This window comes from Anomaloglossus baeobatrachus, chromosome 7 (genome assembly GCF_048569485.1).
Source record: "Anomaloglossus baeobatrachus isolate aAnoBae1 chromosome 7, aAnoBae1.hap1, whole genome shotgun sequence".
NCBI lineage: Eukaryota > Metazoa > Chordata > Amphibia > Anura > Aromobatidae > Anomaloglossus > Anomaloglossus baeobatrachus.
This window is the reverse complement of record NC_134359.1, coordinates 5,380,260-5,404,634: the sequence shown is the minus strand read 5'-3', so window position 1 is coordinate 5,404,634 and position 24,375 is coordinate 5,380,260. Positions and strand designations below refer to the sequence as shown.

Sequence of the window (24,375 nt, the reverse complement as noted above, 5' to 3'; positions counted from 1 at the left end):
ACTGTGGCCCCGTGTGCTGTGAAGGGTCTGGGCCCCGCAGTGACTGTGGCCCCGTGTGCTGTGCAGGGTCTGGTCCCCGCAGTGACTGTGGCCCCGTGTGCTGTGCAGGGTCTGGGCCCCGTGTGCTGTGCAGGATCCGGGCCCCCGTGTGCTGTGCATGGTCCGGGCCCCGTGTGCTGTGCAGGGTCCGGGCCCCGTGTGCTGTGCAGGGTCCGGGCCCCGTGTGCTGTGCAGGGTCCGGGCCCCGTGTGCTGTGCAGGGTCCGGGCCCCGCAGTGACTGTGGCCCCATGTGCTGTGCAGTGACTGTGGCCCCGTGTGCTGTGAAGGGTCTGGGCCCCGCAGTGACTGTGGCCCCGTGTGCTGTGCAGGGTCTGGTCCCCGCAGTGACTGTGGCCCCGTGTGCTGTGCAGGGTCTGGGCCCCGTGTGCTGTGCAGGGTCTGGGCCCCGTGTGCTGTGCAGGGTCCGGGCCCCGTGTGCTGTGCATGGTCCGGACCCCGTGTGCTGTGCAGGGTCCGGGCCCCGTGTGCTGTGCAGGGTCCGGGCCCCGCAGTGATGGCTCTTCACCTGGGCACGGCGCTCTCCCTGTCCGCGGATGGCAGGCTGCTGAGAGCCGGCACGGCGCTGAGTGGCAGAAGTTCCGCGCTGAACGGGTCACATCTAGGGGTGACAGTGAGAATGTTACTGCGGGGGTCTGCACAGCTGCATCACATGTCCCTGGAGCCGCCGCTCACCCCGCGGGGTCTGCAGACATCGGGCGCAGGGAGCGCGGAGGAGACTGCGGGGAACTTCTTCCAGGTCAGGAGCCCTCGTATAAGACCCTACAAATGTGGGGCGAGAATTCAGTAATGTGCCCCCAACTCAGCACAAAGTCCCCAATATCCCGGCTACCTTCCTGGCTGGGCCCCCGGCGGCCTCCGGCTGGGCCGAGTACTGGGGCAGCGGGCACAGGTGGTGCTCCAGGTGGAGGTCGGAGTAGGGCAGGACCCTCCTGAAGGCAGTCAGCCCCGGAGCCGGGGTCTGCAAGACAAGAAACCAGTCATCAGCGGCCTCCAGAGCACAGCTGGGGGGCGTCACAGTGTGCCAGCGCCGCACACCCCCCCACTGCAAGGCTGAGAGGGGACACCGGCCCCCATATTATACAGGAGCCGCCCTCCCATATGCTACAGGAGCCTCCTAACTTTATCCAGAGCCCCCACATATTATACAGGAGCCCCTCCCATATTCTACAGGACCCCTCCCCCTCATATTATACAGGAGCCCCTCCCCATTTTATACAGGAGCCCCTCCCCCCATATACAGGAGCCCTCCCTCCATATTATACAGGAGCCCCTCCCCATATTATACAGGAGCCCTCCCTTCCATATTATACAGGAGCCCTCCCCCCATATTATACAGGAGCCCCTCCCCCCTCATATTATACAGGAGCCCCCCCCTCCATATTATACAGGAGCCCCTCCCCCCTCATATTATACAGGAGCCCCCCCTCCATATTATACAGGAGCCCCCCCTCCATATTATACAGGAGCCCCCCCTCCATATTATACAGGAGCCCCTCCTCCATATTATACAGGAGCCCCTCCTCCATATTATACAGGAGCCCCTCCTCCATATTATACAGGAGCCCCTCCTCCATATTATACAGGAGCCCCCCCCCCATATTATACAGGAGCCCTCCCCCCATATTATACAGGAGCCCCTCCCCCCATATTATACAGGAGCCCCCCCTCCATATTATACAGGAGCCCTCCCCCCATATTATACAGGAGCCCTCCCCCCATATTATACAGGAGCCCCCCCTCCATATTATACAGGAGCCCCTCCCCCCCATATTATACAGGAGCCCCTCAGCCATATTATACAGGAGCCCCTCCCCCCCATATTATACAGGAGCCCCTCCTCCATATTATACAGGAGCCCCCCTCCCCCCATATTATACAGGAGCCCCTCCTCCCATATTATACAGGAGCCCCCCCTCCATATTATACAGGAGCCCTCCCCCCCATATTATACAGGACCCCCCCTCTATATTATACAGGAGCCCCTCCCCCCCATATTATACAGGAGCCGCTCCCCCCCATATTATACAGGAGCCCTCCCCCCTATATTATACAGGAGCCCCTCCTCCATATTATACAGGAGCCCCTCCTCCATATTATACAGGAGCCCCTCCTCCATATTATACAGGAGCCCCTCCCCCCATATTATACAGGAGCCCCTCCTCCATATTATACAGGAGCCCCTCCTCCATATTATACAGGAGCCCCCCTCCATATTATACAGGAGCCCTCCCCCCCATATTATACAGGAGCCCCCCTCCATATTATACAGGAGCCCTCCCCCCCATATTATACAGGAGCCCGCTCCATATTATACAGGAGCCACCCCCCCCATATTATACAGGAGCCCCTCCCCCCCATATTATACAGGAGCCCCCCCTCCATATTATACAGGAGCCCCCCCCCATATTATACAGGAGCCCCTCCCCCCCATATTATACAGGAGCCCCTCCCCCCCATATTATACAGGAGCCCCCCTTCCATATTATACAGGAGCCCTCTCCCCCATATTATACAGGAGCCCCTCCTCCATATTATACAGGAGCCCCTCCCCCCATATTATACAGGAGCCCTCCCCCATATTATACAGGAGCCCCCCCCCATATGCTACAGGAGCCCCTCCCCCCATATTATACAGGAGCCCTCCCCCATATTATACAGGAGCCCCCCCCATATGCTACAGGAGCCCCTTAACTTTATCCAGAGCCCCCACATATTATACAGGAGCCCCTCCCATATTCTACAGGACCCCTCCCCCTCATATTATACAGGAGCCCCTCCCCCATATTATACAGGAGCCCCTCCCCCCATATTATACAGGAGCCCTCCCCCATATTATACAGGAGCCCCCCCCATATTATACAGGAGCCCCTCCTCCATATTATACAGGAGCCCCCCCCCATATTATACAGGAGCCCCTCCCCTCCATATTATACAGGAGCCCCTCCCCCCCATATTATACAGGAGCCCCTCCCCCCCATATTATACAGGAGCCCCCCTCCATATTATACAGGAGCCCCCCTCCATATTATACAGGAGCCCCCCTCCATATTATACAGGAGCCCCCCCTCCATATTATACAGGAGCCCCTCCCCCCTCATATTATACAGGAGCCCCTCCCCCCTCATATTATACAGGAGCCCCTCCCCCCCATATTATACAGGAGCCCCTCCCCCCCATATTATACAGGAGCCCCTCCCCCCCATATTATACAGGAGCCCCTCCCCCACATATTATACAGGAGCCCCTCCCCCCTCATATTATACAGGAGCCCCTCCCCCCTCATATTATACAGGAGCCCCTCCCCCCTCATATTATACAGGAGCCCCTCCCCCCTCATATTATACAGGAGCCCCTCCCCCCTCATATTATACAGGAGCCCCTCCCCCCTCATATTATACAGGAGCCCCTCCCCCCTCATATTATACAGGAGCCCCTCACTCCAACTTTACCAATTAAATGGCAATAATTTTTCAGGAATGTTTTAGCTGTGGTGCTGGGATGTGCGGACCCCCCCGGCTGAGGCGCAGACCCCCCCGGCTGAGGTGCAGACCCCCCCCCCCCCGGCTGAGGTGCAGACCCCCCCCCGGCTGAGGTGCAGACCCCCCCCCCGGCTGAGGCGCAGAACCCCCCGGCTGAGGTACAGAACCCCCCGGCTGAGGTGCAGACCCCCCCGGCTGAGGTGCAGACCCCCCCGGCTGAGGCGCAGACCCCCCCGGCTGAGGCGCGGGCCCCCCCGGCTGAGGTGCAGACCCCCCCCCGGCTGAGGCGCAGAACCCCCCGGCTGAGGCGCAGAACCCCCCGGCTGAGGCGCAGCCCCCCCCGGCTGAGGTGCAGAGTCCCCCCCGGCTGAGGCGCAGAACCCCCCGGCTGAGGCGCAGACCCCCTCATGTTCCTGATTGGCTGTTGCTGACACACTCTGGAGGGTGGACTCACAAATACATGCATCGGGGGGAGGTCTGGGGGGCTCAGCAGTGTCTCTGGGGGTCTCAGCGCCCGGCGTCTTGCTTGTTCTCCGTGCTCGCTCCATGTCCGCTCGGGGGCCGCAGCGGAGTCACCAGACAGCGGGGTCTCCTCCAGCATCAGCTCCTCCTGCAGAGAGAAGACACAGCCACAGCTATCATCTACCCAGAGCAAAGCCACGGACTACAACACCCAGCATGCCCAGAGCAAAGCCACGGACTACAACACCCAGCATGCCCAGAGCAAAGCCACGGACTACAACACCCAGCATGCCCAGAGCAAAGCCACGGACTACAACACCCAGCATGCCCAGAGCAAAGCCACGGACTACAACACCCAGCATGCCCAGAGCAGAGCCACTGACTACAACACCCAGCATGCCCAGAGCAAAGCCACGGACTACAACACCCAGCATGCCCAGAGCAAAGCCACGGACTACAACACCCAGCATGCCCAGAGCAAAGCCACGGACTACAACACCCAGCATGCTCAGAGCAAAGCCACGGACTACAACACCCAGCATGCCCAGAGCAAAGCCACGGACTACAACACCCAGCATGCCCAGAGCAAAGCCACGGACTACAACACCCAGCATGCCCAGAGCAAAGCCACGGACTACAACACCCAGCATGCCCAGAGCAAAGCCACTGACTACAACACCCAGCATGCCCAGAGCAAAGCCACGGACTACAACACCCAGCATGCCCAGAGCAAAGCCACGGACTACAACACCCAGCATGCCCAGAGCAAAGCCACGGACTACAACACCCAGCATGCTCAGAGCAAAGTCACGGACTACAACACCCAGCATGCTCAGAGCAAAGCCACGGACTACAACACCCAGCATGCCCAGAGCAAAGCCACGGACTACAACACCCAGCATGCCCAGAGCAAAGCCACGGACTACAACACCCAGCATGCCCAGAGCAAAGCCACGGACTACAACACCCAGCATGCTCAGAGCAAAGCCACGGACTACAACACCCAGCATGCCCAGAGCAAAGCCACGGACTACAACACCCAGCATGCCCAGAGCAAAGCCACGGACTACAACACCCAGCATGCCCAGAGCAAAGCCACGGACTACAACACCCAGCATGCCCAGAGCAAAGCCACGGACTACAACACCCAGCATGCCCAGAGCAAAGCCACAGACTACAACACCCAGCATGCCCAGAGCAAAGCCACGGACTACAACACCCAGCATGCCCAGAGCAAAGCCACGGACTACAACACCCAGCATGCTCAGAGCAAAGCAACGGACTACAACACCCAGCATGCCCAGAGCAAAGCAACGGACTACAACACCCAGCATGCCCAGAGCAAAGCCACGGACTACAACACCCAGCATGCCCAGAGCAAAGCAACGGACTACAACACCCAGCATGCCCAGAGCAAAGCAACGGACTACAACACCCAGCATGCTCAGAGCAAAGCAACGGACTACAACACCCAGCATGCTCAGAGCAAAGCCACGGACTACAACACCCAGCATGCCCAGAGCAAAGCCACGGACTACAACACCCAGCATGCCCAGAGCAAAGCCACGGACTACAACACCCAGCATGCCCAGAGCAAAGCCACGGACTACAACACCCAGCATGCCCAGAGCAAAGCCACGGACTACAACACCCAGCATGCCCAGAGCAAAGCCACGGATTACAACACCCAGCATGCCCAGAGCAAAGCCACGGACTACAACACCCAGCATGCCCAGAGCAAAGCCACGGACTACAACACCCAGCATGCCCAGAGCAAAGCCACGGACTACAACACCCAGCATGCCCAGAGCAAAGCCACGGACTACAACACCCAGCATGCCCAGAGCAAAGCCACGGACTACAACACCCAGCATGCCCAGACCAAAGCCACGGACTACAACACCCAGCATGCCCAGAGCAAAGCCACGGACTACAACACCCAGCATGCCCAGAGCAAAGCCACGGACTACAACACCCTGCATGCTCAGAGCAAAGCCACGGACTACAACACCCAGCATGCCCAGAGCAAAGCCACGGACTACAACACCCAGCATGCCCAGATCAGGGGACACTACAACACCCAGCATGCCCAGAGCAAAGCCACGGACTACAACACCCAGCATGCCCGGATCAGGAGACACTACAACACCCAGCATGCCCAGATCAGGAGACACTACAACACCCAGCATGCCCCGATCAGGAGACACTACAACACCCAGCATGCCCAGATCAGGAGACACTACAACACCCAGCATGCCCAGATCAGGGGACACTACAACACCCAGCATGCCCAGATCAGGGGACACTACAACACCCAGCATGCCCAGATCAGGGGACACTACAACACCCAGCATGCCCAGATCAGGGGACACTACAACACCCAGCATGCCCAGATCAGGGGACACTACAACACCCAGCATGCCCAGATCAGGAGACACTGACACCCCCCGTGCTCCGGCGTTCCTCAGGTGCTCCCCGGCGTCTTACCTCGGCGCCGCTCCTCAGTGGTCTCGCTAGATGTGGGGTCTGGTACCCGGCCGGCCCCCCGAGTCTTCTCACCGTCTGATACGCCATCGCTCTGAAGTGTTGGGGAACCTGCAGATAACAGGAAGCCCCGATATTATCCCAACTTGGCCCTGCCCCCCGTCAGCGATATCACTATGGGGGGGCACACTGGGGAGATCACTATGGAGGGGGGGGCACACTGGGGAGATCACTATGGGGGGGTGCACACTGGGGAGATCACTATGGGGGGGTGCACACTGGATATATCACTATGGGGGGGTTCACACTGGATATATCACTATGGGGGGGTTCACACTGGGGAGATCACTATGGGGGGGTTCACACTGGGGAGATCACTATGGGGGGGGTGCACACTGGGGAGATCACTATGGGGGGTGCACACTGGGGAGATCACTATGGGGGGGTTCACACTGGATATATCACTATGGGGGGGGTTCACACTGGGGAGATCACTATGGGGGGGTGCACACTGGGGAGATCTCTATGGGGGGGTGCACACTGGGGAGATCACTATGGGGGGTGCACACTGGGGAGATCACTATGGGGGGGTGCACACTGGGGAGATCACTATGGGGGGGTGCACACTGGATATATCACTATGGGGGGTTCACACTGGGGAGATCACTATGGGGGGGTGCACACTGGATATATCACTATGAGGGGGTTCACACTGGGGAGATCACTATGGGGGGGGTGCACACTGGATATATCACTATGGGGGGGTTCACACTGGGGAGATCACTATGGGGGGATCACTATGGGGGGGTGCACACTGGGGAGATCACTATGGGGGGTGCACACTGGGGAGATCACTATGGGGGGGGTGCACACTGGATATATCACTATGGGGGGGTTCACACTGGGGAGATCACTATGGGGGGGTGCACACTGGATATATCACTATGGGGGGTTCACACTGGGGAGATCACTATGGGGGGATCACTATGGGGGGGTGCACACTGGGGAGATCACTATGGGGGGTGCACACTGGGGAGATCACTATGGGGGGGTGCACACTGGGGAGATCACTATGGGGGGGTGCACACTGGGGAGATCACTATGGGGGGTTCACACTGGGGAGATCACTATGGGGGGGTGCACACTGGGGAGATCACTATGGGGGGGGTGCACACTGGATATATCACTATGGGGGGTTCACACTGGGGAGATCACTATGGGGGGGTTCACACTGGGGAGATCACTATGGGGGGTGCACACTGGGGAGATCACTATGGGGGGGTGCACACTGGATATATCACTATGGGGGTTCACACTGGGGATATCACTATGCGGGGACACACTGGGGATATCACTATGCGGGGTGCACACTGGGGAGATCACTATGGGGAGGCAGACTGGGGATACTACTATGGGGGGGGGCACGCTGGGGAGATCACTATGGGGGGTGCACACTGGGGCAGACTGGGGTCCCTGGTCCCCTGTATGCGCGGTCGTGTCCAATATGGGGCGTCATTATTTCAGGACGGGGGTGTCACTAGTTTGGCGGCATCGCCAGCTCTTCCGGGGGATGCCATTACCTTCAGGTCGTGGTAGGAGAGCTCGTATGTGAGCCGGGCGGCCGCAGGAGGAACAGACCCCAGATCTCCGGCCATCTGCAGGGGGAAGAGATGAGTCAGTCAGTGGGGTCTCGTCAGCCATATTGTCTTCCCCGCCGCACCTTGTGTTCTGCGCACCGCCATTACTGACAATGGGGATAGACGTGACATGGAGCGTGGGGTGGCCGCAGAGTCTGCCGTAGTAAGGGGCGGCCATCACTCCCACTGAAGGGTGAAGCAGCATGGGGCGGGCTGGATTTGGGCTTACGTGATGAACCGCATCAGAGGTGTCTCTGGCCCCTTACCCCCCTCTCTGCTCCCACCATGAATACCGCCCAGTCTGTACTCACCGATCCATCAAGCTCAATGGGGTAAGGAGGGAACTCGTAGAGCAGAACCTGCCGGGTGGACGCTGGGGCGATGTCCTCATCGCTGCCCCCTGTACAGGGCGAGAGGCCCGGAATGATAGACATCTGTGGTGGTCACACACCCCGGAGCCAGGGGGGCCAGCGCTCATCTTACCACACATCCCGCTCCCCTCCCGTACTGATCGGAGGCGCTGCAGCAGCTTCCTCAGAGATCTCAGCCTGCCATCCACTCTGCCACGTACAAGGACCTAGAGCAGACAAGAAGGTCAGGCCGAGAAGAGCAGACAAGAAGGTCAGGCCCGAGAAAAGCAGACAAGAAGGTCAGGCCGAGAAGAGCAGACAAGAAGGTCAGGCCGAGAAGAGCAGACAAGAAGGTCAGGCCGAGAAGTGCAGACAAGAAGGTCAGGCCGAGAAGAGCAGACGAGGAGTCCAGGCCGAGAAGAGCAGACGAGGAGGCGAGGCCGAGAAGAGCAGACAAGAAGGTCAGGCCGAGAAGAGCAGACAAGAAGGTCAGGCCGAGAAGAGCAGACAAGAAGGTCAGGCCGAGAACAGCAGACAAGAAGGTCAGGCCGAGAAGAGCAGACGAGGAGGCGAGGCCGAGAAGAGCAGACGAGGAGGCGAGGCCGAGAAAAGCAGACGAGGAGGCGAGGCCGAGAAGAGCAGACGAGGAGGCGAGGCCGAGAAGAGCAGACAAGGTCAGGCCAAGAAGAGCAGACGAGGAGGCGAGGCCGAGAAAAGCAGACGAGGAGGCCAGGCCGAGAAGAGCAGACGAGGAGGCGAGGCCGAGAAGAGCAGACGAGAAGGTCAGGCCGACAAGAACAGACGAGAAGGTCAGGCCGACAAGAACAGACGAGAAGGCCAGGCCGAGAAGAGCAGACGAGGTCAGGCCGAGAAGAGCAGACGAGGAGGTCAGGCCGGGAAGAGCAGACAAGAAGGTAAGGCCGGGAAGAGCTGGCACGGACAGCGTCCCCAGAGCCTAGTGCTCACCCTGCGGCCTGCCTGCTGGAAGCGGCTCAGGGCTCGGCTTCTGTTAGCCCACAGGTCATTCAGATACAGGTCAAACAGCAGCAGTGGCCTGGGAGACTGGACGGGACATGATTGGTTAATCTTATATCAGTATCATATGGCACGGTGGTAACACAGCACCACTTACCTCATCCACATGGCGCAGCACCCGGCAGCAGCCGGAGAGCACCGACGCCCTCCTGTACTCAGCGCCCATCACCTGGAATACACGCAATGATGGGTGTTGTAGCTCCAGGCCATAAAGAACAAGTCCCACGTGACCAGAGGAGGCCGAGAGCTCACAGAGCCCTGACGTACACGACCCCCAGTGACGGAGGACGCCCCGGTGTGGAGCTGCGGACTCACCTGCGATTCAGCGCTCTGATGATCCTCCATTATGATGTGCCGCTGGTTCACAGACAAGGGGTCACAACCAAGGCGAACCTGCCTGTGAGGGGCAGAAACACAACCAGGGTACATTACCCAGAGGACCAGCTCCTACCAACTGCCAGAGTGTGAATGCAGCCCACTAGGCCCAGTGTGGGTGGTCACCCGGCAGGTGGGCGCAGAGAGCGACCCCACAGATATGAAGGAGCAGTCAGGCCCGAGTCCGTGCAGGGAGCAGAAGCCCCTATGATGGTGGAATATGGGGAGAGGTGTATCATGTTGTGTAGGTTCGTATTTTACGTTTGGTTCACTGTCCATTCTCTGTATTGCTTGTGTGTACATTGTATTGTCTGTAGGTAATTAGCCCCTGTAGTGTTCCAGTCCCTAGGTCTGGGGGAGGGGGGCCTGGGATACACTTAAGGCTATGGGCGCACTGAGCGTTTGTGCATTTTTCGGGTGCGTTTTTGGGCTCAAAACTGCATGACTTTGCGTCCGCACACAACTTTTTTTTTTAGCTGCATTTTTGAGCTAACAAAAAATGGACATGTCAATTCTTTCCTGCGTTTTACTATGGTTTTCACCCATGCAATGCATTGGAAAAACGCAGCCAAACGCAGTGATCCAAAACGCAGCCAAAAACGCACCAAAACGTGGTAAAAACGCATGAGTTTTTTACCGGTGCATTTTTGCCGCGGTATGGTTTTTTTGCATTTTTGTGCGTTTTTTGCAGCCAAAAACGCAGCATCAAAAAAACGTTGTGTGCGCACATAGCCCAAATCTCTGCTTACCTGAAGAATGAGCCAGTCTGTTTGAGAACTTCAAGAGAAGCAGGACGAGTCATCCTCTGGGGAAGAAGCTGCGGCTCCCCAGAGAGACCTGGACATTTTTCGCTTTCTGGACTGTATCCATGTTCCTGGACTATTCTACCCTCTGTGTGGTGGATTATGTTATGGACCGTCTGATTTGCTTGGAATAAATGCTCTTTGGATTGTTCCATCATCTCTCGCTCTGTTGATTGTATGATATGGGAGAAGGACCCAGTCACACCCCCAGGGAGCAGATCCCCAACCCCAGGGAGCAGACCCCCAACCCCAGGGAGCAGACCCCCCAACCCCAGGGAGCAGATCTCCAACCCCAGGCAGCAGACCCCCCAACCCCAGGCAGCAGACCCCAGAACCCCAGGCAGCAGACCCCAGAACCCCAGGCAGCAGACCCCAGAACCCCAGGCAGCAGACCCCCCCAACCCCAGGCAGCAGACCCCCCAACCCCAGGCAGCAGACACCAGAACCCCAGGCAGCAGACCCCAGAACCCCAGGCAGCAGACCCCAGAACCCCAGGGAGCAGACCCCCCAACCCCAGGGAGCAGACCCCCCAACCCCAGGGAGCAGACCCCCCAACCCCAGGGAGCAGACCCCGCCTCGTGATAGTCGCTTTATAACTTCCCCTGTAAAATCCACGCTTTCCGTCATTCCGTCTTTCCCCATTTGATGTCGCTCAGTGCAGAGAGGTGAGATCCGGCCGCCGCCCGATACAATGTATCTGCAGAGGAAATCAGACACCGGACACACTCAATCCAACCCGAATGCTCCAACATAAGAGTGCTCAAAGTGCTGGATCTCATCTCTTCCACAAGTGTATCCCCCACAGATCACTACACCGGAGCGGATATCCCCCACCTATCACTACACCGGAGCGGATATCCCCCACCTATCATACACTGGAGTGTATATCTCCCCACATATCACTACACTGAAGCGGATATCCCCCCACATATCACTACACTGGAGCGGATATCCCCCACAGATCACTACACCGGAGCGGATATCACCCACCTATCACTACACTGGAGTGTATATCCCCCCACCTATCACTACACTGGAGTGTATATCCCCCCACACATCACTACACTGGAGTGTATATCCTCCCCACACATCACTACACTGGAGCGGATATCCCCACCTATCACTATACTGGAGCGGATATCCCCCCACATATCACTTTACTGGAGCGGATATCCCCCACACATCACTACACTGGAGCGGATATCCCTCACCTATCAGTACACTGGAGCGTATATCCCCCCACCTATCACTATACTGGAGTGTATATCTCCCCACACATCACTACACTGGAGTGTATATCTCCCCACACATCACTACACTGGAGCGTATAGCCCCCACACATCACTACACTGGAGCGTATAGCCCCCACACATCACTACACTGGAGCGTATAGCCCCCACACATCACTACACTGGAGCGTATAGCCCCCACCTATCACTATACTGGAGTGTATATCCCCCACACATCACTACACTGGAGTGTATATCTCCACACACATCACTACACTGGAGTGGATATCCCCCCCCACACATCACTACACTGGAGCGTATATCCCCCCACATAAAACTATACTGGAGCGTATATCCCCCCACATATCACTATACTGGAGCGTATATCCCCTACACATCACTACACTGGAGTGTATATCCCCCACACATCACTACACTGGAGTGTATATCCCCCACACATCACTACACTGGAGTGTATATCCCCCCTCACATATTACTACACTGGAGCGGATTTCCCCCACACATCACTATACTGGAGTGTATATCCCCCTCACATATCACTACACTGGAGCGTATAGCCCCCACCTATCACTATACTGGAGTGTATATCCCCCACACATCACTACACTGGAGTGTATATGCCCCTCACATATCACTACACTGGAGTGTTTATCTCCCCACACATCACTACACTGGAGCGTATAGCCCCCACCTATCACTATACTGGAGTGTATATCCCCCACACATCACTACACTGGAGTGTATATCCACCACACATCACTACACTGGAGTGGATATCCCCCCCCACACATCACTACACTGGAGCGTATAGCCCCCACCTATCACTATACTGGAGTGTATATCCCCCACACATCACTACACTGGAGTGTATATCCACCACACATCACTACACTGGAGTGGATATCCCCCCCCACACATCACTACACTGGAGTGGATATCCCCCCCCACACATCACTACACTGGAGTGTATATCCACCACATATCACTACACTGGAGCGCATATCCCCACAAATATCACTACCCTAGAGTGTATATCCCCCACATATCACTACACTGGAGCGGCTATATCCCCTCACACATCACTACACTGGTGTGGATATCCCCCACGTATCACCCTACAGGAGCGTATATCCCCCACATATCACCCTACAGGAGCGTATACCCGCCATATATCACCCTACAGGAGCGTATATCCCCCCATATATCACCCTACAGGAGCGTATATCCCCCATATATCACCCCTACAGGAGCGTATACCCCCCATATATCACCCTACAGGAGCATATATCCCCCATATATCACCCTACAGGAGCGTATATCCCCCCATATATCACTCTCTGTCTCGGTGGAGATTATATCCAGGTCGAGCTTCACAGATGTGAATGAAAATGTTGATTTTCTCTGTCAGCATAACAAGGCTGACAATCCTTACAGAGCTGGTCGTTCTCACAGCTGAGGTTTTGTTACAGTGTCTACAAGTCTGTGTTCTGTGTCGTGTAGTCTGTTACACTGTGTCAGTGCAGGTAAGCAGTCTGAGATGCCGGTGTAGCAGAGCCGGGGGGTGTGAGCAGTGTCAGCCCTTCGCCTGCCTCCCCCCTCTGCAGAACGCCGTGTAGTCACCATCGCAGCTGATTCGCCTCCTCCTCCGCGACGTTCTGCAGCATCACCTGCTGGAACCGCGACTCCTTCTCCTGACGAGTCCGAACCTTGTCTGAGCGTCCTGCAACAAAGAGAGATTGCAGCCAGCGCCGCGCACTCAGCCACCGAACACCACGCACTCAGCCACCGAGCACCACGCACTCAGCCACCGAGCGCCACGCCGGCAGCCACCGAGCGCCACGCCGGCAGCCACCGAGCGCCAACGCCGGCAGCCACCGAGAGCCACGCCGGCAGCCATCGAGCGCCAACGCCGGCAGCCACCGAGGGCCACAGAGCGCCACACAGGAAGCCACCAAGCGCCACCTCTCCTGCCCCACACCACTCTGTGTCCTCATCTAATGGCACCTTCTACTCCAGTCACATCCACAGCAGCTCTGGAGGTGATTGGAGGATAAGACATGATGTAACAGCTGAATAGTGAGTGCAGCTCTGGAAGTGACTGGAGAGTAAGACTTGATGTAGATAAAGTAATGATGAAACAAGTGGTGAATACTACGACCCCCCTCATGCCGTTACCTCCCCGCAGGTCTCTGGTTTTCAGCTTTCCGGGCTGCTGGTTCAGGACGGTGGACACAGCGTGAGGATTTGACAGATCCCCGGAAAATCTCAGATCCTGGAACTCAATGACCTGTAGTGGATAAGAGTCCGGTCACTCGCCCAGCGGCTGCAGAGTGCGGCTGCAGAGAGAAGCTGCAGAGTGCGGCTGTAGAGAGAGGCTGCAGAGTGCGGATGTAGAGAGAGGCTGCAGAGTGCGGCTGTAGAGAGAGGCTGCAGAGTGCGGCTGTAGAGAGAGACTGCAGAGTGCGGCTGTAGAGAGTGGCTCCAGAGTGCGGCCGTAGAGAGAGGCTCCAGAGTGCGGCCGTAGAAAGAGGCTGCAGAGTGCGGCCGTAGAGAGAGGCTGCAGAGTGCGGCCGTAGAGAGAAGCTGCAGAGTGCGGCTGAATAGAGAGGCTGTATAGAGAAGCTGCAGAGTGCGGCCGAATAGAAAAGCTGCAGAGTGCGGCCGAATAGAGAGGCTGTATAGAGAAGCTGCAGAGTGCGGCTGTATAGAGAAGCTGCAGAGTGCGGCTGTATAGAGAAGCTGCAGAGTGCGGCTGTATAGAGAAGCTGCAGAGTGCGGCTGTAGAGAGGCTGCAGAGTGTGGCCGTAGAGAGAAGCTGCAGAGTGCGGCCGTATAGAGAAGCTGCAGAGTGCGGCCGAATAGAAAGGCTACAGAGTGCGGCTGTAGAGAGAGGCTGCAGAGTGCGGCTGTAGAGAGAGGCTGCAGAGTGCGGCTGTAGAGAGAAGCTACAGAGTGCGGCTGTAGAGAGAGGCTGCAGAGTGCGGCTGTAGAGAGAGGCTGCAGAGTGCGGCTGTAGAGAGAGGCTGCAGAGTGCGGCTGTAGAGAGAGGCTGCAGAGTGCGTCTGTAGAGAGAGGCTGCAGAGTGCGTCTGTAGAGAGAGGCTGCAGAGTGCGGCTGTAGAGAGAGGCTGTAGAGAAAGGCTGCAGAGTGCGGCTGTAGAGAGAGGCTGCAGAGTGCGGCTGTAGAGAGAGGCTGCAGAGTGCGGCTGTAGAGAGAGGCTGCAGAGTGCGGCTGTAGAGAGAGGCTGCAGAGTGCGGCTGTATAGAGAAGCTGCAGAGTGCGGCTGTATAGAGAAGCTGCAGAGTGCGGCTGTAGAGAGAGGCTGTATAGAGAAGCTGCAGAGTGCGGCTGTATAGAGAAGCTGCAGAGTGCGGCTGTAGAGAGGCTGCAGAGTGCGGCTGCAGAGTGCGGCTGTAGAGAAAAGCTGCAGAGTGCGGCTGTAGAGAGAAGCTGCAGAGTGCGGCTGTAGAGAGAAGCTGCAGAGTGCGGCTGTAGAGAGAGGCTGCAGAGTGCGGCTGTAGAGAGAAGCTACAGAGTGCGGCTGTAGAGAGAGGCTGCAAAGTGCGGCTGTAGAGAGAGGCTGCAAAGTGCGGCTGTAGAGAGAGGCTGCAAAGTGCGGCTGTAGAGAGAGGCTGCAAAGTGCGGCTGTAGAGAGAGGCTGCAGAGTGCGGCTGTAGAGAGAGGCTGCAGAGTGTGGCTGTAGAGAGAGGTTGCAGAGTGCGGCTGTAGAGAGAGGCTGCAGTGTGCGGCTGTAGAGAGAAGCTGCAGAGTGCGGCTGTAGAGAGAAGCTGCAGAGTGCGGCTGTATAGAGAAGCTGCAGAGTGCGGCTGTATAGAGAGGCTGTATAGAGAAGCTGCAGAGTGCGGCTGTAGAGAGAAGCTGCAGAGAGCGGCTGTAGAGAGAAGCTGCAGAGTGCGGCTGTAGAGAGAAGCTGCAGAGTGCGGCTGTAGAGAGAAGCTGCAGAGTGCGGCTGTAGAGAGAAGCTGCAGAGTGCGGCTGTAGAGAGAAGCTGCAGAGTGCGGCTGTAGAGAGAAGCTGCAGAGTGCGGCTGTAGAGAGAAGCTGCAGAGTGCGGCTGTAGAGAGAAGCTGCAGAGTGCGGCTGTAGAGAGAAGCTGCAGAGTGCGGCTGTAGAGAGAAGCTGCAGAGTGCGGCTGTAGAAGAGAAGCTGCAGGGTGCGGCTGTAGAGAGAAGCTGCAGGGTGCGGCTGTAGAGAGAAGCTGCAGGGTGCGGCTGTAGAGAGAAGCTGCAGGGTGCGGCTGTAGAGAGAAGCTGCAGGGTGCGGCTGTACAGAGAAGCTACAGAGTGCGGCTGTAGAAAGAAGCTACAGAGTGCGGCTGTAGAGAAAAGATGCAGAGTGCGGCTGTAGAGAGAGGCTCCAGAGTGCGGCTGTAGAGAGAGGCTCCAGAGTGCGGCTGTAGAGAGAGGCTCCAGAGTGCGGCTGTAGAGAGAAGCTCCAGAGTGCGGCTGTAGAGAGAAGCTCCAGAGTGCGGCTGTATAGAGAAGCTGTATAGAGAAGCTGCAGAGTGCGGCTGTAGAGAGAAGCTGCAGAGTGCGGCTGTATAGAGGAGCTGCAGAGTGACCTGTAGAGAGAAGCTGCAAAGTGCGGCTGTATAGAGAAGCTGCAGAGTGCGGCTGTAGAGAGAGGCTGCAGAGTGTGGCCGTAGAGAGAAGCTGCAGAGTGCGGCCGTAGAGAGAAGCTGCAGAGTGCGGCCGAATAGAAAGGCTACAGAGTGCGGCTGTAGAGAGAGGCTGCAGAGTGCGGCTGTAGAGAGAGGCTGCAGAGTGCGGCTGTAGAGAGAGGCTACAGAGTGCGGCTGTAGAGAGAAGCTACAGAGTGCGGCTGTAGAGAGAGGCTGCAGAGTGCGGCTGTAGAGAGAGGCTGCAGAGTGCGGCTGTATAGAGAAGCTGCAGAGTGCGGCTGTATAGAGAAGCTGCAGAGTGCGGCTGTATAGAGAAGCTGCAGAGTGCGGCTGTATAGAGAAGCTGCAGAGTGCGGCTGTATAGAGAAGCTGCAAAGTGCGGCTGTATAGAGAAGCTGTATAGAGAAGCTGCAGAGTGCGGCTGTATAGAGAAGCTGCAGAGTGCGGCTGTATAGAGGAGCTGCAGAGTGCGGCTGTATAGAGAAGCTGCAGAGTGCGGCTGTATAGAGAAGCTGCAGAGTGCGGCTGTATAGAGGAGCTGCAGAGTGCGGCTGTATAGAGGAGCTGCAGAGTGCGGCTGTATAGAGGAGCTGCAGAGTGCGGCTGTACAGAGAAGCTGCAGAGTGCGGCTGTAGAGAGAAGCTGCAGAGTGCGGCTGTAGAGAGAAGCTGCAGAGTGCGGCTGTAGAGAGAAGCTGCAGAGTGCGGCTGTAGAGAGAGGCTCCAGAGTGCGGCTGTAGAGAGAGGCTCCAGAGTGCGGCTGTAGAGAGAGGCTCCAGAGTGCGGCTGTAGAGAGAAGTTGCAGAGTGCGGCTGTATAGAGAAGCTGTATAGAGAAGCTGCAGAGTGCGGCTGTAGAGAGAAGCTGCAGAGTGCGGCTGTATAGAGAAGCTGCAAAGTGCGGCTGTATAGAGAAGCTGCAGAGTGCGGCTGTAGAGAGAGGCTGCAGAGTGTGGCCGTAGAGAGAAGCTGCAGAGTGCGGCCGTAGAGAGAAGCTGCAGAGTGCGGCCGAATAGAAAGGCTACAGAGTGCGGCTGTAGAGAGAGGCTGCAGAGTGCGGCTGTAGAGAGAGGCTGCAGAGTGCGGCTGTAGAGAGAGGCTGCAGAGTGCGGCTGTAGAGAGAGGCTACAGAGTGCGGCTGTAGAGAGAAGCTACAGAGTGCGGCTGTAGAGAGAAGCTACAGAGTGCGGCTGTAGAGAGAGGCTGCAGAGTGCGGCTGTAGAGAGAGGCTGCAAAGTGCGGCTGTAGAGAGAGGCTGCAGAGTGCGGCTGTAGAGAGAAGCTGCAGAGTGCGGCTGTATAGAGAAGCTGCAGAGTGCGGCTGTATAGAGAAGCTGCAGAGTGCGGCTGTATAGAGAAGCTGTATAGAGAAGCTGCAGAGTGCAGCTGTATAGAGAAGCTGCAGAGTGCGGCTGTATAGAGGAGCTGCAGAGTGCGGCTGTATAGAGAAGCTGCAGAGTGCGGCTGTATAGAGAAGCTGCAGAGTGCGGCTGTATAGAGGAGCTGCAGAGTGCGGCTGTATAGAGGAGCTGCAGAGTGCGGCTGTATAGAGGAGCTGCAGAATGCGGCTGTATAGAGGAGCTGCAGAGTGCGGCTGTAGAGAGAAGCTGCAGAGTGCGGCTGTAGAGAGAAGCTGCAGAGTGCGGCTGTAGAGAGAAGCTGCAGAGTGCGGCTGTAGAGAGAACCTGCAGAGTGCGGCTGTAGAGAGAAGCTGCAGAGTGCGGCTGTAGAGAGAGGCTGCAGAGTGCGGCTGTAGAGAGAGGCTGTATAGAGAGGCTGCAGAGTGCGGTAGTAGAGAGAGGCTCCAGAGTGCGGCTGCAGAACGTTACCTGAGAGGCGCTGTGCTGCAGACTCTGCAGATGCTTTTTCTTGCGGGACACGGCATAAGACGGTCTGTGTGCGCCCTGCGGTCGTCCTCCGGTAGAGTTTTGCTCCTGGGGGTGCGGCTTCCTGATGAGATTACAGCTCCATATATAATATCCTGCTGGTGCTGCCATCTTGTACTCACGGCTGGTATATGGCGGCACTACAGACGTATCCCTTAGCGTGCCGCCTTGTAGGACTGGACATACCTTGCAGTCAGCAGAGGCGTGCACGTGCCGGTGACCACGCAGACTCGGGGACGAGCGCTGAACTCCGACACCTGCAACTCCAATGTGACCTGAGCTGTGCCGTAACAGGAGGGGGTGTACGTCACCATCACCTCCACCAGCCCCCCGCCCGGGACCATCCCTGCAACACAGGGCGACAAAGGGTTAACACAATCACCCAGAAACAGCCACCGCCTGCCTGCAGAACAGTGAGTGCAGCTCTGGAGTATAATACAGGAGGTAACTCAGGATCAGTAATGTAATGTATGTACACAGTGACTGCACCAGCAGAATAGTGAGTGCAGCTCTGGAGTATAATACAGGAGGTAACTCAAGATCATTAATGTAATGTATGTACACAGTGACTGCACCAGCAGAATAGTGAGTGCAGCTCTGGTGTATAATACAGGAGGTAGCTCCGGATCAGTAATGTAATGTATGTACACAGTGACTGCACCAGCAGAATAGTGAGTGCAGCTCTGGAGTATAATACAGGATGTAACTCAGGATCAGTAATGTAATGTATGTACACAGTGACTGCAGCAGCAGAATAGTGAGTGCAGCTCTGGAGTATAATACAGGAGGTAACTCAGGATCAGTAATGTAATGTATGCACACAGTGACTGCACCAGCAGAATAGTGAGTGCAGCTCTGGAGTATAATACAGGAGGTAACTCAGGATCAGTAATGTAATGTATGCACACAGTGACTGCACCAGCAGAATAGTGAGTGCAGCTCTGGAGTACAATACTGGAGGTAGCTCCGGATCAGTAATGTATGTGCACAGTTTCTGCAGCATAGTGAGTGCAGCTCTGGGGTATATCGGGCTGTATATTGCACAGGGTAAGTAATGGGGTGATTTCTGGCTCCTCGCGGCGCTCGCTATTAATACCATTTGTCAGCGGCGCGGTTGGGACACGCAGCCTCCGGTAATCGGATCTCGGGAGCTGCGCTCCGCTTCTTCTTCTGGACGTTTTATTCTATTATCTGATGATTGATTTTCCTGCACTGAGCTGAACTCGTTGAGAGTCGGCTCCTGCGCTCCCCTCCCCCGCAGCGGCTCAGCAGAGTCACCAGAGGCCACTGTCAGCGAGCTGCGATGTCACCCCCAGATCTCTACTGCGGAGACCCCACAATACGCACCTGAAGCCAGGGAAATGTCAAAGTCCTTGTGAGACGGAGAACAGACGATGGAGAACTGAAAGTCAACCGGACATCGGCAGCACAAGCGCAGGAGCTGGAGGGCACTGCGAGAAGAAGAAGAGGAGGATGAGCGCATGGTGCCGAACACTCCACTCACCTCCAGAGCTGTACTCACTATTCTGCTGTTACATCAGGTCTTATCCTCCACCCACCTCCAGAGCTGCACTCACTATTCTGCTGTTACATCAGGTCTTATCCTCCACCCACCTCCAGAGCTGCAGTCACTATTCTGCTGTTACATCAGGTCTTATCCTTCAGTCACCTCCAGAGCTGCAGTCACTATTCTGCTGTTACATCAGGTCATATCCTCCACCCACCTCCAGAGCTGCAGTCACTATTCTGCTGTTACATCAGGTCTTATCCTCCAGTCACCTCCAGAGCTGCAGTCACTATTCTGCTGTTACATTGTGTCTTATCCTCCAGTCTCCTCCAGAGCTGCAGTCACTATTCTGTTTTTACATCGTGTCTTATCCTCCAGTCTCCTCCAGAGCTGCAGTCACTATTCTGCTGTTGTTACATCGTGTCTTATCCTCCAGTCTCCTCCAGAGCTGCAGTCACTATTCTGCTGTTACATCATATCTTATCCTCCAGTCACCTCCAGAGCTGCACTCACGATTCTGCTTTTACACTGTGTCTTATCCTCTGGTCAGCTCCAAAGCTGCACTCACTATTCTACTGTTACATTGTGTCTTATCCTCCAGTCACCTCCAGAGCTGCAGTCACTACTCTGCTGTGCTGTGCAGGAGGATAGGGCATGATGTTGGGAGTGGTAGTAATAGTGCAGGTGAGAGAAGAGGTTGTGAAGCAGCCGTTGTGCTGTCAGTCATGAGAGCGATCAGCTGTATGTGCAGCGGCCATCAGAGCCCCCGGGACTATGCGGAGCGCAGCAGCTTGTGCTCATCCGTCAGGAGCCGGACGTGTGGCTTCTATCAGCCGTTACTTCCATAAACAGAATGACGCTGCGTCTGTGCAGACACCTGTCACTGCTGCCACCGCGACTGCGAGGAAACATCCGGAGCAGAAACAGCTCCACACCGCACTGCACAGCACTAATACATAGATTATATATATATATATATTAGTGCCTTGTGAAAGTATTCAGCCCCTTGAATTATTCACCTTTTCCCACATTTTAGGCTTCAAACATAAAGATAAAATGTGAATGTTCTGGTGAAGAATCAACAACAAGTGACACAATTGTGAAGAGGAAGGAAATTTATTGCTTATTTTTTATAAAAGTTTAAAATAACTGTAAATTGTGCCGTGCAATATTATTCACCCCCTTTACTGTCAGTGCAGAAACTCCCTCCAGAAGGGGATTGAGGGTCTCTGAATGATGCAATGTTGTCCTAAATGACTGATGATGATAAATATAAGCCCCTGTGTGTAATGAAGCCTCCGTATAATGCCCCTGCTCTGTGATAGGCTCATGTTCTGTGTAAAGCGCAGAGAGCATTATGAAGACCAAGGAACACAACAGGCAGGTCCAGGATACTGTTGTGGAGAAGTTTAAAGCCGGATTTGGTTACAAAAAGATTTCCACAACGTTAAACATCCCAAGCAGCCCTGTGCAAGCGATCATATTGAAATGGAAGGAGAATCATACCCCTGCAAATCTACCAAGACCCGGCCGTCCATCCAAACTGTCATCTCACACAAGGAGAAGACTGATCAGAGACGCAGCCAAGAGGCCCATGATCGCTCTGGATGATCTGCAGAGATCTACAGCTGAGGGGGGAGAGTCTGTCCATAGCACAACAATCAGTCTACACTGCACAAATCTGGCCTTTATGGAAGAGGGGCAAGAAGAAGCCATTTCTCAAAGATATCCATAAAAAGTGTTGTTTTACAGTTTCCCACAAGCCACCTGGAGACACCAAACATGTGGAAGAAGGGGCTCTGCTCAGAGGAAACCAAAATCACACTATATGGGCACAATGCCAAACGATAAAAGCAACACAGCTCATCCCCCTGAACACACCATCCCCACTGTCAAACATGGTGGAGGCCGCATCATGGTTTGGACCTGCTTTTCTTCAGCCGGGACAGGGAAGATGGGTAAAATTGATGGGAAGATGGATGGAGACAAATACAGGACCATTCTTGAATAAAACCTGTTGAGTCTGTAAAAGACCTGAGACTGGGACGGAGATTTGTCTTCCAACAAGACAATGATCCCAAACATAAAGCAAAATCTACAATGGAATGGATCACAAATAACCGTATCCAGGTGTTAGAATGGCCAAGTCACAGTCCAGACCTGAACCCAATCGAGAACCTGTGGAAAGAGCTGAAAACTGCTGTTCACAAACGCCTCCATCCAACCTCACTCAGCTCCAGCTGTTTACAAAGAAAGAATGGGCGAGAATTTCACCTCTCCATGTGCAAAACTGATAGACACATCCCCCAAGAGACTGCAGCTGTAATGGCAGCAAAAGGGGGCGCTACAAAGGATTCACTTACAGGGGATGAATAATATTGCACGCCACAATTATCAGTTATTTATTGTTTATAAAAGTGTAAAATAAGCAATAAATTTCCTTCCTCTTCACAATTGTGTCACTTGTAGATTCTTCACCAGAACATTCACATTTTATCTTTATGTTTGAAGCCTGAAATGTGGGAGAAGGCTGAAAAATTCAAGGGGCTGAATACTTTCGCAAGGCACTGCACTATATTATACTATACAGCTCTGGCAAAAATTCAGAGGCCGCTGCACAATGGTCAGTTTCTCTGATTTTTCTCTATTTCTGAGTAAAATGTAGATTGTTCTTTATTCTATAATCTACTGACGACGGCTCCAGATTTCCAGCAATAAATTGTGTATTTATTCTCTGAAGATGAGAAATGGTGACAATAACAGAACAATGCACAGAATGCACAGGAGGCACAGAATGCACAGGAGGCACAGAATGCACAGGAGGCACAGAATGCACAGGAGGCACAGGATGCACAGGAGGCACAGAATGCACAGGAGGCACAGAATGCACAGGAGGGAGGCACAAGATGCACAGAATGCACAGAATGCACAGGATGCACAGAATGCACAGGAGGCACAGAATGCACAGGAGGCACAGAATGCACAGGAGGCACAGAATGCACAGGAGGCACAGAATGCACAGGATGCACAGGGTGCACAGGAGGCACAGAATGCACAGGAGGCACAGAATGCACAGAATGCACAGAATGCACAGGATGCATAGAATGCACAGGAGGCACAGAATGCACAGGAGGCACAGAATGCACAGGAGGCACAGAATGCACAGGAGGCACAGAATGCACAGGAGGCACAGAATGCACAGGAGGCACAGAATGCACAGGAGGCACAGAATGCAGAGAATACACAGGAGGCACAGGATGCACAGGATGCATAGAATGCACAGGATACACAGGAGGCACAGAATGCACAGGATGCACAGGGTGCACAGGAGGCACAGAATGCACAGGAGGCACAGAATGCACAGGAGGCACAGAATGCACAGGAGGCACAGAATGCACAGGAGGCACAGAATGCAGAGAATACACAGGAGGCACAGGATGCACAGGATGCATAGAATGCACAGGATACACAGGATGCACAGAATGCACAGGATGCACAGGAGGCACAGGATGCACAGAATGCACAGAAGGATGCACAGAAGGCACAGGAGGCACAGGATGCACAGGAGGCACAGAATGCACAGAAGGATGCACAGAAGGCACAGGAGGCACAGAATGCACAGGAGGCACAGAATGCACAGGAGGCACAGAATGCACAGAATGCACAGAATGCACAGGAGGCACAGGATGCACAGGATGCACAGAATGCACAGGATACACAGAATGCACAGGATACACAGAATGCACAGAATGCACAGAAGGATGCACAGAAGGCACAGGAGGCACAGGAGGCATAGAATGCACAGGAGGCACAGAATGCACAGAAGGATGCACAGAAGGCACAGGAGGCACAGAATGCACAGGAGGCACAGAATGCACAGGAGGCACAGAATGCACAGGAGGCACAGGATGCACAAAATGCACAGGAGGCACAGAATGCACAGGACGCACAGAAGGATGCACAGGAGGCACAGGATGCACAAAAGGATGCACAGGATGCACAGGAGGCACAGAATGCACAGGAGGCACAGAATGCACAGAATGCACAGAATGCACAGAATGCACAGGAGGCACAGGGTGCACAGGATGCACAGGATGCACAGAAGGATGCACGGGATGCACAGGAGGCACAGGAGGCACAGAAGGATGCACAGAATGCATAGGACGCACAGAAGGATGCACAGGATGCACAGGAGGCACAGGATGCACAGAATGCACAGGAGGGACAGGAGGGACAGGATGCACAGAATGCACAGGAGGCACAGGATGCACAAAATGCACAGGAGGCACAGAATGCACAGGAGGCACAGGATGCACAAAATGCACAGGAGGCACAGAATGCACAGGAGGCACAGAATGCACAGGAGGCACAGGATGCACAGAATGCACAGAATGCACAGGAGGCACAG

At 55.4% G+C, this 24,375-nt stretch overlaps 1 protein-coding gene across 1 annotated transcript in view; it reads right to left on the bottom strand.

Annotated features, from left to right (window-relative positions):
• Positions 1-562: 562 nt before the first annotated feature.
• CFAP221 (cilia and flagella associated protein 221) overlaps positions 563-24,375 on the bottom strand; it is a 71,395-nt gene continuing 47,582 nt past the window's right edge. Inside the window, 15 exon segments of the mRNA XM_075318740.1 lie at positions 563-820; positions 891-1,019; positions 3,995-4,150; positions 6,490-6,597; positions 8,067-8,141; positions 8,435-8,523; positions 8,607-8,700; positions 9,440-9,535; positions 9,606-9,677; positions 9,824-9,905; positions 13,557-13,656; positions 14,112-14,223; positions 18,404-18,524; positions 18,647-18,806; positions 19,808-19,911. Of these exon segments, the coding sequence (XP_075174855.1) occupies positions 563-820; positions 891-1,019; positions 3,995-4,150; positions 6,490-6,597; positions 8,067-8,141; positions 8,435-8,523; positions 8,607-8,700; positions 9,440-9,535; positions 9,606-9,677; positions 9,824-9,905; positions 13,557-13,656; positions 14,112-14,223; positions 18,404-18,524; positions 18,647-18,806; positions 19,808-19,911 (1,756 nt within the window).